At 39.7% G+C, this 15,581-nt stretch overlaps 1 protein-coding gene across 2 annotated transcripts; it reads left to right on the plus strand.

The window, feature by feature from the left end:
* The first annotated feature begins 1,114 nt into the window (after window positions 1-1,114).
* ddhd2 (DDHD domain containing 2) lies at window positions 1,115-12,907 on the plus strand. Of its 2 annotated transcripts, XM_085368196.1 has the most exons (19): window positions 1,115-1,198; window positions 1,720-1,911; window positions 3,490-3,682; window positions 4,803-4,999; window positions 5,127-5,216; window positions 6,576-6,696; window positions 6,798-6,887; window positions 6,961-7,102; window positions 7,222-7,430; window positions 7,528-7,589; window positions 7,694-7,810; window positions 7,946-8,041; window positions 8,258-8,434; window positions 9,055-9,210; window positions 9,518-9,620; window positions 9,695-9,856; window positions 10,055-10,159; window positions 11,436-11,604; window positions 11,691-12,907. In XM_085368196.1, exons 2-19 carry the CDS (start codon window positions 1,792-1,794, stop codon window positions 11,770-11,772), a joined length of 2,391 nt encoding a protein of 796 aa, XP_085224322.1. In that variant the 5' UTR covers window positions 1,115-1,198; window positions 1,720-1,791; the 3' UTR covers window positions 11,773-12,907. The 2 variants fall into 2 exon arrangements, with proteins under 2 accessions (XP_085224322.1, XP_085224321.1); XM_085368195.1 differs by lacking the exon at window positions 10,055-10,159.
* The last annotated feature ends 2,674 nt before the right edge of the window (window positions 12,908-15,581 follow it).

A 15,581-nucleotide genomic window follows, 5' to 3' on the forward strand; every position in this document is an offset into this window, starting at 1 on the left:
CACTCCTCCCTCCAGAAGCCCTGGAGTAGAAGTGTGAATTAAAGACTGCTTTGACACCAGTCCAACAAAAACGGCTTTTGAATCTAAGTGTTTTATATTGCATTATGTGGAAGCTCGCTCAGCGCATTGGTCCACACATGTCCAGATGTTAACAAAAGGGAATGATGAGGCAGTGTTCTGTAATCTAACGCCAAGTGAGTGCTGCTGGGTGCAGCTTCTGGGCGTCTTCATTTGTGACAAGTTTACTCAGAGTCTGCAGAAAATACAACCGTGAGAAAGCTACGCTTCCACAAATGGGTGCGCCCGTGTGTGACTTGGTTACTCATCTCTTTTGAAAAGTGTACACCTACTACAGTCACATTTTACGCATACCTGTGCAGATTTCAGTCCAAACACGCATTAAGACTTCTGGGTTCGGCTGCTACAATCTCATAAAACTATGTTTTAGTCATCTACAGTGTGCTCGGTGGTGGAGTTATAAAACATCTCTCAGCTGAAAGTCAGGGAAGTTAAGCATGCATCTGGACAAAAGTCAGCTGCTTGTCACTTCTGCCATATTATAAGATATCCCCACAGGATCGAAATATCCCAGGTTATGGTGGATGATGGCTTTTTGACACTCGTCACGTTTACGTTTTTGTATATAACTGGATGAATGCACAAGTGTCAGAGTAGGGTACACCTCGTTTTCAGCACAGTGAAACACCCCGTACCACGTTAGGGACGTAAACGTAACGTTACCTTCAGGAGCCCCTTGTAGATTTCATTTTGATTACAAAAATGCAGCTCTTTAGTTCACGTTTTGTGATACTATTCCTTGGGTTTTAATGTAACTGCTCTTATAATAACCTATAAGAAATATATGAAAATAATTTAATGATAACGATGCGTTTGTTTTATTTTATGAAGACTAATACTAACACTAGACGCTATGGTTAAGCACTTCGCCTTCTAATGATCACACTTTGTAGTACAGGCATCGGAGAAACATCCAAATTGATGTAGTTATCCCGAGTCTGTGGTTTTGACCTACATTGTAGTCAGTCGTGAATGCTCACTCAGTAATGTTCATATTTCCGAGGTCACTGCAATCTAGCATCGTTTCAGGAGGCTGTCCTCGGCTAACCGAGCTAGCCACGACAAGATAGAATAAACAAACAATTTAAATCCTCTGCATTAGGTCTTTGTGAAGTTGTCGGTGAGTTTAACTTAACAGCTGTCTGTTACTAATGCTGTGATGTCTAATAACACTGTTTGGAAACAAAAAGAACTGTAATAATAGCGTCCCGTCCAGCCATTGTAACTCAGTTAGCATAAACCTCAACCAGCGCTACAACTCTTGGCCTCGGCGATTGTGTTTTTGCATCCTTTAAAATACAAGGCTTACAACGTGGCAGTTAACCATGAACATTGTTTTAGTCAAGATAATGTACAGCGTTTCCCTGCCACGTACGTCATCACAACTTATCATACAGCCGTTGTGTGAGTGAACTTTTAGCTTTTTGTATTTCCATTCTGTTCACCGTTGCTGACCAGCAGCTAAGGAGACAGCTGTCAGTTTATCCTTGGAGCTTAGCTGGCTCTTCTTTTCTCACCACCTGTGATTCTCCCTGTGCCACAATCTGCTGCAACACTTTCACTCGTTTTGTATTTTTTGTTTTTACACGTTGTAACAGGTTATGTATGGGATGCCACTGACTGTCTGTGTCATCCATGCAGAACTCTGTTGTTACATGTCCTGTGACTGTGTGGCCTTCTGCCCGCTTCATGTAAGAGTTGATCATCGAGCTCATGTCAGTCAGTGAAGGTGAAGAGGGGGGTCTCTTTCGGGCTGCCCCAAGCGATAACTCCCAAGACCTGCTCGACAACCCCACTAAGACAGTGGCCACGGGGAGCACACCTGAGGATCAGGTGAGGGTACATGCATAACCATGGGGGGGATAAATGTTGCTGGATGCAGCAACACTAACCCTAATATGAATTTAGTCCTAACCTGTTTCACCAGACATAAAAAAGTGACAGAAGGGACTATAAATGAAATGAAATGTAGCATAAATGACATCTTGATGCATGCTCAATCATCCAGGTAAGTAAATCTCCAAAAGTTGATTCTGTTCATCTGGACGTAGCGTTTTGTGGGAGAAACGTTTCGTCACTCATCCAAGTGAGGAAACGTTTCTCCCACAAAACACTACGTCCAGATGAACGGAATCAACTTTTGGAGACATAAATGACATATTAGCAAAAAACAAAAACCCAAAGGCATGAAGGATAGGCTTGAGCAGTCAGATTTGGAGATTTTTATGCTTGATCTTCTTTCTGATGCAACCCCCAATGGATATCTGTCTCCCCCCAGAAAGGAACCAGGGATCTTTCCCTTGTTAGCCAATTGTGTAAACCACTACTCCGTAGAGCCACTTAATAAAGGACAGCAGGATAATGGGAGTAATTTTTAAACTTCATATCCCAGAAGGTGATTATGTTTATCTGGATGCAGTGTTTTCAGTGGGGGTGACTTCTTTGCCTTTCTGGGACTTCCTTATTAAGCATGCATCACAATATAAAAGCCATATTAATCTAAATTAAGATTTTGGGTTCCCAGCCAGTCACCGGCCAGTCTCTAGGCCTGTCTGACTGAGGCTTTAACTTCACCAATCTGCAGTTTGAGAGCCACTCTGGTAGTGTGTAGTAGTAATAGATGGACATTAAATAGTGTTTGTTTTTTGTGGTTTGACTCATTGTAAAGTTTTAAGTAAAGCAGGTAATGCAAAAGTGACAACAATCCTGGTGTGATCATCTGGGCTACTGTCAGAATATCTCTGCCTGTGACTTTGGAGTTTTATCATTTACATTCCTGATGGTTTGTTGCTTTTCCCCCCTGCATGACATGTCATTAAATATGTGGTACAGTTAGCTGTGTGCCTAACAAAGTCTCAGGGAGAAATTTTACTTGCAAGATAACAGCAAGATTTAATTCCTAGGGAAGGTTCTTCGGTCACATTCCACTTTATTCTCAGTCATTATAAATCTGTCCAGATGCTTAATGCAGACTGATTTGGCTGCTGTCAGTAATGTGGGCGGGTGTTGTGTCAGGCACTGTTTGACACAATGAATTGCCAAAATTATTACTGGCAGCATTGTGTGTTAACACTGGATTTTCAGTGGAAGTAGATTGTTTACAAGCTATAGTTTTATCAGTTGTGGAAAGAAGAACAGACAAGAGGCAGCTTGTAAAGAAAAGCATAAAGTAGGGGTTTGTGCTTTTTACAAAGACAAGGCCTAATCCTGTCTTTCCTGACACCCCTTCTTCTGTCTCATGGTTTGGGCTTGCTTCATAGGATTTTACAGAAAGGCACAGCCTGGTTCGGACTTTTGAATTTACTGGTTCTAATAATTGCTGAGTTGAACAGTGCACTGTTCCAAAGACAGTAAGCACAGGAAGAAATACTGATGTCAGATTTTGATCATGTCGCCATAATTTTTCTTCAGGCTTCACCTGTGGTGGACGAAGCTTCTCCTTCTTCAGCGTCCTCTTTCGAGATGCTTGACATGGAGTCAGCTCATGCTCCTTACCAAGAAGTGCAGCCTCACTGGTTCTTCTGTCGACGTGCTGATGACAACACCTCCTGGCTTCCTTTCAGCAGAGAAGACTCTGACAAACTAGAGAATGCCTTCACCAACAGTAAGAATGTATTTTACTTGTATGTTATAAAAGATACTGTGTACTTAAATTATTACAAATGGATAGTCTGGGGTTATATCAGCAAGCATTTTTCTGGGCCTTTGTTGACAGTAGGGTGTGGTTGGAGGGTACGAACATGTGTTTGTCAGTTTGCTTAACAAAGGTCATAAAAATGGATTCTATACTGGGAACAAACAAACAAAATCCCATTTGAAAAGCTGGTTAAAAAAAATTTTTTTTATTAAAACTTGTGATTTTCCTTTAAGGAAAATGCCAGGAAGTAAGACCTGATTTTATTGTATCCAGGAAAAACTGCATAATCCCTGTGTCATTATTACAAAAGTTGGAGTTTTCCTGGAACAACTGATGGAAAGATAAACTTTCAAAACAGTGTTGCTATCACTGGCTAAATGCCCAGTAGGCCATTTGACTGTTCTGTTAGGACATGCTCCCTGCTATTAACAATTTAACCAACCGAAGTTCAGTTTCAGGGTTGGTTTGGGTGTGTCTTAGTGTTCTTAACTCCCACTGACACACTAACGTTTTGAACATCCCCATCCAAAGGAAAACGAACGCAATAATAAAACAGCGGTATAAGAATGTCATTTTAAAAGTATGACTCTTTGAACAAATAACATACTCCTCAAGGGTTCAGAAAAATGTACTTATCAGTAGATAATTTTACAATATTTAAACACCAAAGAAAGAGTCTAAATCTACGTTTAGGGGGAAGCATGTAGTTTTATTATTATTATTAATATTGATCTTGTGTGTGACAACCGCAATGAAAATATGAATGGTGTTGTACAAAATGTTGTCAATAAAGGTTAAGTTGACAAATAAAAGAGTATGAGTGTCCATTAAACTAAAGACGGACGGTGTTTCTAACAGCAGGTACATGATTAAATTATTTCAGAAGAATAAACTTATTGTTCACTTGGTGATGCTGATGAAGTCACTGATGAGTGACCAGTAATTGCTGCAAAGTAAAACGTGTGATCAAATTTAACTTGTAAAGTAGCTTCTTTAGTCCTGTAAAAATAGCATACGCTGTAATTAAATCAAAGCACCAGAGTGCTTTCTTTCTTTATATCTGCGTTTGTATGTTTTTACCTCGCAGTCAGCGACGAGGGCGAGGAGGATAAGGTGGTAGCTGTGGAAGGGCAACGGTATGATGTACATGTCAAGGAAAGGAAGCGTTACGCTGTGTATTGGGAGCAAGCTCCCTCTGAGGTCCGCAGGTGCACCTGGTTTTACAAAGGAGATAAAGACACCAGATTCATGCCTTATCCTGAGGATTTCAGCAAGGATCTGGAGGTAGTCAGACACAAATAATGACCTTTCACCAGCACTCCTTCCTTCTCTATAGCTGACTACTTTCTAACTTTATAGTCTTCTCAACTTTGGTCTTAAGTAACACTTTTAATATATAAATATTTTGCAGGAAGCCTATAGGAAATCAGTGACTTCAGATGAATGGAAGAAGAAATTGGATTTTCCCACTGGAGAGACTGTCATCTTACACAATCCGAAGGTAAAGCCTGCTGTTAAAATATTAAAGAGTGATTCTGTTCATGAGACTGGCACCCAAAGAACTATTTGCATACTTAAAATGTTTTTTATTTCACTGAATTAGAAACAAAATGAAAGCAAATTACATTTATTATATTAAAAAAACAACCAGGAAACAGACCTTATTTAGATAATAAAATATTAGAGATTTTCTCTACTGTGAACCTGCTGGGTAAAATTTTAAAAAAGCCACCCATTGCCAAAAACAATCTTCTTATGACTAATGTGATGTGAGCTTGGAGAGCACTCACAAAATTATTTAATAGCACTCTCCCTCTTTTATCTTATAACAACACTGGCTGATAACCCAGAGCTGTTATCACAGGAAACTTATCAAATTTTACATTTTGGCAAAGAGCAGGTGCTGTTAATCTTTTTGAGAATGGAAGACTTAAAACATTTGATTCACTGACAGTTCAGTTTAATACATCAAATCTTATACAGATATTTAGAGATCAAAAACTTTGAGTCTAAGCTCAGATGACTCAGAACTGTTAGATAGATTTTTATTTTTTTTTAGATATCCAGATGCTGTTCTGAGGAGTTAACTTTGAGCCTGGGTAAACTTTCATGGCAGTTTGCAGCAGGCATAAAAAGTTACAGTATAATATTTTACCACACATCTGCACATGTCCGTTCATCTGTTGTAAGTACACAACAGGAACCACTCCAGACTGTCCCAGTTTCAAATGTAAGCCTCGTTAACACCAGGTTGCATTGCAATCAAATGTGCCGGGCACCACTATGTTCAAGTGTTAATGCAGCAAAAGGTCAACAAGTTTCAGCAGATCTGTCTGGTTTGGAAGGTTTGGAAACAAAAGAAAGATGCAATTCAGCCTTTTTTCATGTTAGCAAGGAAAGCTATAATGGTGATGTGGGTCAGAGATGAGATCCTTGATTCACACACTGCTCCCTTTTCCATGTGGAAATCACAGGTCTCAGAGATGTGAATAAAAGAAAAACTTGGACACTTTATTTATGGAAGGACTTTACTTTTACAGCAGGAATGGGAGAGGCCACTGGAACTTGTTGGGGTTGATTCTAATTTGTTTAAAAGTAGATGACACGGACAATTGCCACATTTTTGTAACTGGAATCAAATGACATGGATGACATTTGTTCATATATTACTCATTGTTGTACTTCACCAAACTATTGTGCAAGCGTATTGTTTTGGGTCACTATTATTAATGTCACAACTTCTCTTACTTTATGTATTATTGTATCAGCATTGTTTTTTTGTTTATCTTTAAAAAAAAAAAGATATAATTAAACTTATTTGTCATCCATATAAGTCTCTACCCACTGTTTTTCTTCTCAGTTGATAATGCAGTATCAGCCAATAGGATTGCAGGATGACTGGGTGTCCTCCCCCTCAGAACATACCCGGCCAAGAACTGTCAAAAGGGGAGTAGACAACATCTCTGTAGAAATACCTGATGGTATGTATGATAATGTGGTGAAAGCTACTCGTCACCAGTTTCAGAAAGTATCCCACACAGTCAGCGCTTTAGGCTCATCATATTTGTACGTGTGTTTGCAGGTGAACCAGAAAAGGTGGACCATGTTGTCTTCATGGTGCACGGCATTGGCCCTGCGTGCGACTTACGTTTCCGATCCATCATACAGTGTGGTAAGTTTCTTTGTTTATATGTATATATAAATGTTCCCATGTGTGTTTATGACCTCTTTTAATATCTTTCCAGTGAATGACTTCAGGAGTGTTTCCCTATCCCTCCTGGCCTCTCATTATAAGCGTGCTCAGCAGGAAGGTCAGGTGGGCCGAGTAGAGTTCCTCCCAGTCAACTGGCACAGTGCTCTACATGGAGATGCCACTGGTGTTGATGAGTAAGTATGAACAGAAATTGGACATCAACAAAACAGGATTTCTCTGTTGCAGTCCAGCTCATGACCCTGTTAGACGCTTTTCTTGTTTTCTGATTTCTCTTGTCTTCCCCACTTCCCAGGGACATCCAGAGGATCACTCTCCCCAGCATCAGCAGGCTGAGACATTTCACCAATGACACTCTGCTGGACTTGTTTTTCTATAACAGCCCCACTTACTGCCAGACCATAGTGGACACAGTGGCCTCGGAGTTCAACAGGCTACATGTACTCTTTAAGCAGAGACACCCAGAGTTCAGCGGGACAGTTTCAGTAGTAGGCCATAGCCTGGGTTAGAGATGTGCAAACGCAGAAACTCTCGCAATCACAAAGAAGTGGGACCTAAAATGCAGAGTTTTAACTTTTCTGCTTTGCCTCTACTTCTGCAGGTTCACTGATCCTGTTTGATCTGCTAACCAATCAGAGGGATGAATCACAAGCTAGACAAGGGGTACAACATGACATTCCCAGCAAAGAATAATGAAACTTTACTGATTAGGAAAGATTGTATATTTCTTCATGGCTTTTTCAGTTCTATTTCCTCTTCTACGTAAGATCTCTGGTGAGCCCTGTCATCTGAACTGCAACACACTGGAGCAGACTCTGAACAGACTGGGCCTACAGCAATATCTGGATGTGTTGCAGAACGAAAACCTGGATCTCGAATCTCTGGTAACACATAATGAATATACACACTGAGAGAACTGAAGGTTCTATCTATGGATTACATGTTGTATACTGTTCACATAATAACACCCACTGAGTCATTTGATCCTACTTAGAAAACCAATTAATCTTCTTTTTTAGGCTCTTTGCCGTGACAGTGATCTTAAAGATTTGGGAATTCCTCTTGGACCTAGAAAGAAGATCCTGAATTATGTCAGAAGGAAATGGCTTCCAGAGGTCTGGCTCATTTCAATTATGTGGATTTTCTTCCTCCTTTTTTTTTTTTTTTTAATTTAAGAATTTGTACTTGAATGAAATGCAATTGGAGAATATTGGTGAATTTTAGTGATTTACATGAATTTGCTAATTTACTTTCCTTTTTTTGGTTTAACATAGTTTAAGCCATGTTTGGAAAACCTGCTGATAATGTTTTATATTTCTTATTCATAACAGGACTGCAGGATGGGAGCAGTGTGTCAGGCACAAGGGCCACAACTTCAGCCTGAAGTGACAAGTACTCAGGATGGCAATGAGTCTTCAGGATTACCACCTCAGCAGTTCCACTTGCACAGGCCGCAGTCTGTCACTAGTGCTGTGGACTATGAGTACTTCGATGTGGGCATTGGACAGGTACAACACATGCAGACAAATACACCATTGTTATTTTTGCTCGGGGGGTGAAGCTTTGATGCATCACCTTCCTGCTTCTCTCCTCCCCTCCGCCCGCTTACCTGGACAGACCAATGGAGGCATAGCCAAGGGACAGGTGTGTCTCACATGGTGTCCACATACTCTTCGGCTTTGTCCTTTGCTGTCTTTGACCTAACTGTGTCTGGAGTTTCTGTTCATATATACTTCAGTCAGAACAGGGGGCTCTCAAGGGAGCTAAACTACAGCAGATCAATGATAAGAGAACTTTTGTCATATTGTGCCATTATTAGGGTACCGTGTTTGTCCCATTGAAAGGTACATCCCAGTGCCATTGTCTGTCTGTCCTCACACTCATGAGTCAGTCCTGCATGAGTGGCCATCTCCCTGGTGTCCTCCTCACCTGCTGGTGTACTTCCTGGATGTTGTAATATTTTCAGATGGCACAGCTAACCAAGGGAGAAATTTCTATCGTGTGTGTGTGTGTGTGTGTGTGTGTGTGTGTGTGTGTGTGTGTGTGTGTGTGTGTGTGTGTGTCCTACAACAGAATCTGTTTAAATTATAACTCACTGTAACAAGCTAACCCCACCATTTTTCCACAGGTATCCATTGATTACCCGCAGCTTGAATTCCACCCTCAGACGTTTTTTGCATTCGGTTCTCCAATTGGTATGTTTCTGACTGTACGTGGGCTTAAACGCATCAATCCAAACTACACCTTCCCCACCTGCAAGAGCTTTTACAACATCTACCACCCAGTGAGTAACTCCTTACTTAACTCAAATGCCCACTCTGATTCTGCACTCATCTCTTAAAGAAACCTCACCTGCCAGTATGAGTTGGGGAAAAAAAGAGGAAATGAAAAATGTTAACAGCATTAGATTAAGGTAATTGGATTAAAGTAGACAGCTTCTTTGCTCTTTACTACTTCTTTATTTAGTTGTTGAATTCAAGATTAAAAGATTTGCCAAAGAAATAGTTGGTATATAGACAAGCACCTGCTGGACTCTTTCTCTACTCACATGATGAAAGAGGTCATCTTTTATGTCTTTTATCTGTGTTTAGTATGATCCTGTTGCCTATCGGATAGAGCCCATGATTGTTTCCGAGGTGGACCTGGAGCCCATGCTAATCCCTCACCATAAAGGCCGCAAGAGGATGCACCTGGGTATGATTATTTCTCTGTACTGAAATAAGCTGTACTATTGTAGGAACTCATTTCCGTTTCTCTTTGTTTTGTAGAACTAAAGGACAGCTTGACCCGAATGAGCATGGATTTGAAGAACAATGTTCTGGGATCATTACGGACTGCGTGGCAGTCCTTTGCCAGACTGCCGGTTGCTGCACTGCCTCCGGGGGAAGGAGGAGAAACTACAACAGAGAAAACCCTTGAGGAGACGCAGGGTAAATAACGCATGTTCATTTGCTTTATTTGTGTGTGTTGTGTGTGTTTGCGTGTGGGAGCGAATGTGCACACGTGTGTCTAACTCAGTCTCCTCGTACTCCTCTCACCCCTCTCTGCATGTTGCCCTCCTCTGTTCTGCTCTATCTGGTGTTTTCTTCTGCTTCCCTCACCCTTTACTACTTTACTATGAACCTCAGCCTCAGCGGCAGTCACTGCTTCTACTAAGAGGGAAGACAAAGGGGCTAATTTTTGGACTAAAATACTGGCGTGGTCTAGTGCCATTCATAGGCATTACTTTCGAGGTAAGCTAGCATAGTCATTTGCGTGGGGTTGATTAATAAAACAAGTAATTAACTCATTGTAATTTATAGCTGCTGTAACATTGGTTTAATGACCTTTTAGTCCTCTCTTAGAAAGCTCTAAGCCTATGAATACATCATTACTCATCTTGACCTAGAAAACTAACATGTTTCCAGTATTCATACAAAAGAGGCAGAATTAATTATTTCTACTTTGCTGCTCAGTTGCAGAGGTTTACATCGGCATTTACATTTGCTCATATACAAAGAGGGAATATGATGTATTTTTTCCTGTAGCTCATTACTGACTCAGGCTCCGTTAGGCTTCTGCCTCCCGCTTTTCCTTTTAGTTCTGGCTGGTGGATCCTCAGTATCATAAGCCGGTGTAACTAAAGCAGTGGACTGAACGAGCAGCACTAGCAGTTTTAAAGCAGTCAAGTTTTCTTTTCTTTCTTTTTTTAATTACATGAGAAATTAGCTGGAATATGATATTCATCTGTAGACCTCGTGCAGTAGCTACATGTGGGTGCACGTCCTGCAATTAAGTGACAGGATACCGGTTTTTTGTTTTTTATCTCAGGGCTCACAGGTATTCATTTACAACCTTATTCTAATGGAATGTTATTTGAGAGTTTTTATGTTTTAATGTCAGGATTACAAGCCAGTACATGCAAAGATAGATTGAGACGCTAACAGCCAACAGCAGCAGGTTCATCAGAAGTGCATTGGGGTTTTTAGGGGAGCCTCGAGGGATTCATTGCAAGCTAACAAGCACATCAGTCAAAACTACCCCAACTTACTGACATTTACTCATGATTTGCCTATAACTATACACGTACCTGATACTACATAAAATGAACTAAAATGTCATAGTAGACAAGTATTGACAAACCTCCTTCACTAATATAAACCCGTAAAAACACGTTTTGTTTGTTTTGCTTTTTTAAGCCTAAAATGTATATTAACTAATGCCATGGGGTAGCGTCCCAACCCCATCTGACAGGATCTATGATGGTAGTATATACTGATTGATGTTTGGAGTAGACTTCTCAGAGTATTGTTAATAGTGTTTGCAGAAGTGGATTTAGCTGCACAGTTTGCATTTAACTTTTATTACTCTGTAAATTTAGTTTTGTGTTGCTCACTGCAAACAGCACATGCTTCCCTCTTTGCTCTCACTTAGTTATCTGTTAATTATTTTACCACAGAGGGTAAGTAAAAGCAAAGAGCCTCCGTTGGGTGTTGTCATGGTTTCGGTGCGTGCATTCTATCCCTTCAGGAGGGTTTGATGAGGCAGAGTCCTCAGAGTCAGTGGAAGAAAGAGAGCATCGTGAGATTAAAATGGGGATGTTAAATGGAGGTCGACGCATCGACTATGTGCTTCAGGAGAAACCCATTGAGAGCTTCAACGAGTACCTGTTTGCCATCCAGTCTCATCTGTGTTACTGGTGAGTTTTTCGTATCTGTGCAGGGTTGATGGAAATGATTTAAATATTTTTACTTCAAATAAAAGGTTTGTCTTTCTGCTTGTTAGGGAATCGGAGGATACAGCTCTACTGCTGCTGAAGGAGATTTACGACAACCTAGGTGTGGCTATCGAACAGCCACAACAGTAGGAAAGTTGTATAAATGAAGAAATGTTTGCCTGATTTTAGGAAAATGAAGGACAAATGATAGAGCCAGAGTTTGTACATTATTTTTCCAGAATGCCTTACTGTCGGGATGATACATGCCTGCCAGAATCTATCCAAACCCTTCAGTAGTGACAGTTTGACTCCAGTCAGGTGATCTAGGTTCTTCTTTTTTGTTTAACCTTAATTTAGGATGGCAGCTGCTTCTTGCCACTACAGGAAGCACCGTCGTGCTTCTGGTTGCACTATTTTTAATCATTCTTTACTTTACTCTTCTTTTACTTCAAGTTGCTTAGTTACTGAAATATTGTGCTTACAACTACCAGAAAACCCACACAATACCTTTGTACTTGTTTGTCGTCGCATGTCGAACTAGAACTCATTTTCAGGTGGCACTTTCAACAAAAACATATTTACGATTTCATTCATAAAATCAAAATGGCACATATTCTTTTATATTTATCTATAGTCTGTAAAAAAAAATTATAGATTTCCCAACTCTGTGCACAGTCTGCAATCACACATGTAGAGTTGTTTTGTTTGACTTAATAGGATTTTTGCTTTATAAACAGGAAAATGAAAGTTTATGTTTTGTCTGTTACGTTTTTCTGGCAGCTCTATTCTCTCTGCCCACATCAGAGACACTTGAAACCCAAAGCTGCTTTCCCATACATTTGTGCAGCGTTTTGGTAATGTTGGTGTCACTCCTGTTACTTCACAAACATACTGCTGTTAATGTAAGTAATGTTTGTGTCTAACACATGTATCTGTATGAAGGAACCATGATGATGTTTGGAAATGCAGGTGTCTTTTTGTATGCACTCTAAGTGTGGGTTGGTATTCTATGTTTTAAGATTGTGTAAACTAATGGAAAGGTCACATTCACCCACTCTCCCTCAGTTTTGTACCATTTCCTCTTTACCACGTTGTTGCTTCTTTGCATTTGGCCCAGCAATGCATCGTCTGTCCTAAAATATAGTTGCTTCGGATTCAGACTACAGTCTTCGGGCAGTTGTAACTTTGGCATTATCCACGAGTCAGATTTTTCTTATCTCCTTCTTTGTACTGAAGTTTTGTAAGTCACCCTTTCTGTTTGCACTGCATGCACTTCTTTTTAAAAATAGCACAGAGTTTTGCAACATATTGTGATCCTGTTTCAATTCTTACGCTCTAAAATGTTAATGAATATTATGCACACGGCAAAAGAATTTTGTTGTAAAATTCATAAGAATTTCATTTCAAGTACAAGATGTATTAAAAGATGTTTCAAATGTATTTATTTTATATAAAAATATATATTTGTTGGGAAATATCAGTATTATAAGTAAGATAAATTTGCATATCAACCAACATAATGTCAAGACTATTGAGTTAGAAACTGTGTGTGTTAGAGTAATTTACCTTTTGTAAGACTCTTTTATTATCACTATCAGGGTAGCACAGCCCTCTGCACGTGACATTTGCATAAATAATGAATTAACCTGCTCAGCTGGTTCTTTTTCTTCTTTTAAAAATGCACTAAATGCGCCGTAACCATGACGATGTTCTGTAGAACCTAATGATTGTCTGTAAATTTCACTTTATAAACCACAGCCATGATAAACAGTAGAAAACAGGACTTAATAGTCCATGAGTCTTCTTCAAAACCATAACCATTGTTTTGGGCACTTTATACTGATATACTGTTATATACCAAATACAAAAAAAATCCTTTCTGATACCCTGTAAATGTGGTTACATGTTTTGTGTGCCATAATAAAATATTCCAAATGCGTTGTGCTTTTTCAGGTTTATTGAAACATGATTGTTTTGAATTTGAAATAAATAAATAGCTTTTGTAGGTTTACTTCTACAGTCCATGGACTTCATCACATGTTGTTTCATTCCTTAAGACACTCCACTAGACCTTCACTGCAGCCACTGCTGCTTATTTGTGGGTCTCTCTGCTTTCAGTTTTGCCTTCAGTAACTGTAAAGCTTCTCTGTTCCATTTGCGCTGTGAAGTGGTATCTGATCAGCATATGTCCCTGTACACTCACATCATCAACAAATGCTAGTGGCCCAGTTCCACTGGTATCCGCGTATGTCCGTGCCATGACACTGTTGACTGATAAAATTCTAAAAATGCAGCCAAGATGTTTTTTTTTTTAAAATATCAATTTCCAACTATTTACAGAACAATCAGGCTTTCTGCATCAAATAAGATGCCACACAAATTATTTGTGCCTCTCCAAAAATGAATTTCTGTCATCTATAAGATGAAGGAGAACATCACAAGCCTGATAGCTGCAGGCCTGAAAGCAGGAGGTGAATCACTCCTGTTGTCTACCTGGAGACAGTGTTTAAATTGCAGTCTGCCTTTAGTGGCTTTTTGGCAGCAACTGCGACATTCAGCAGTCGCCTTGTAACCTGCCTGATGAGGCTGTGCTCCATGTTTTCTGCAGTCATAGATAAAAAAATATGTACCACAGCCTCATCAGGCAGGTTTCCATGACAAACTTTCTGTACATGTATATTAAATTTCATTTTCGTGATTTTATGAGCTTTTTCAAAAGTGTATATATATATTTTTTAAGTTCATAGATTTTAAAAAAAAATCTTTTACTTTATTTAGTTTTTAACGTTTGATTAGAAGCAACACAAAAAAACCTTTCTCAGTCAATTCAGATTTGCAAAGTAATAAATCCTTCAAACAAAGACGAGGGGATGTTTTAAAGTAAGTAAGAGCAGCCAAAAAAAAGTAAACCACACACGAAGGACGCAGCTCATAATTCTCAGATGTAACGATCTCATTGTCGTTACTATAGCAAATCACTCGGGCATGCGCAGTTAAGCGATAAACACACTATCAGTCGCAGCGGTTGAGTTGGCCTGCAGATTTTGGCAAAAGCAATGAGGTAAGTCAAAGTCTTGAACTTGTTTTTACGGTTAGTCTTAAAGCTTTTTGTCAGAGGTGTTTGTCTTCGTTTTAATGCTCGTGGGTTTTTTTAATACATGTTGCAGGTCAAACGATAAAAAACGATAAAACAGTAGCTCCCAAACTGAGAGACCACAAAAGAGTCCATGCTTGTAGTAATAGCTGGTAAATTGTACTTTTATATTTTCAGCGCATTTCCGTAGTTGTCCCTGTTGGGTAAAAATATGTGTCATTCAAAAGCTGGGACCTCCATACTGAGCCTCGTGTGATTCACTTCAGTGGGAGGAAATTATGTGCTATAGCTTTTGGGTGACTCCAATTACTGACCCTGCAACACTCTGAGGTTTTAAACCATTCTTCCTTTAATCATTAGAGACAGACGTGGTCAGACTGACTTGTATCAAGAGCTGTGGTTTCTTTATTTATTAATTAATCGTCTCTGCTGCACTGTGACTCAGCATGAGGATTGGACCAACCCTATAAGCGCTTTCCTTCAAATTAATGGTTAAACAATAGCTTTTTTTATTTTCACAACAGTGTTTAGTCTTTATCAGCCTCGATTAAGCCTCTTGTCATGTTAATCACACTGTATGACCTGATTCTGAAGTAAACTTAGAGGCTGATTAAGGGTTAAGAGGTCAAAATCTAACCAATCAACATGAGAAATGAAAGTGTACAAACAATACTTCCTTACAGTGAAAGGGCATGTTTGTTGTCATGTTAAATCTCTTTTTTGGGGGAGGGGGCTTTGGGTGACAGCAGGTAGCAGGAATGTGATATAACAAGTGGAGCTGTGTTTTATGCCACCAACTCTTTCCCTCCCCCTGGATGTCAGATCTGTTATTCAGCCCACGAACAATAGAAGAGGCTCTCTCTGT

This window comes from Diplotaxodon limnothrissa, linkage group LG12, assembly GCF_057381915.1.
Source record: "Diplotaxodon limnothrissa isolate DT_005_m linkage group LG12, D_limnothrissa_male_GT1.1, whole genome shotgun sequence".
NCBI classification, from domain to species: domain Eukaryota; kingdom Metazoa; phylum Chordata; class Actinopteri; order Cichliformes; family Cichlidae; genus Diplotaxodon; species Diplotaxodon limnothrissa.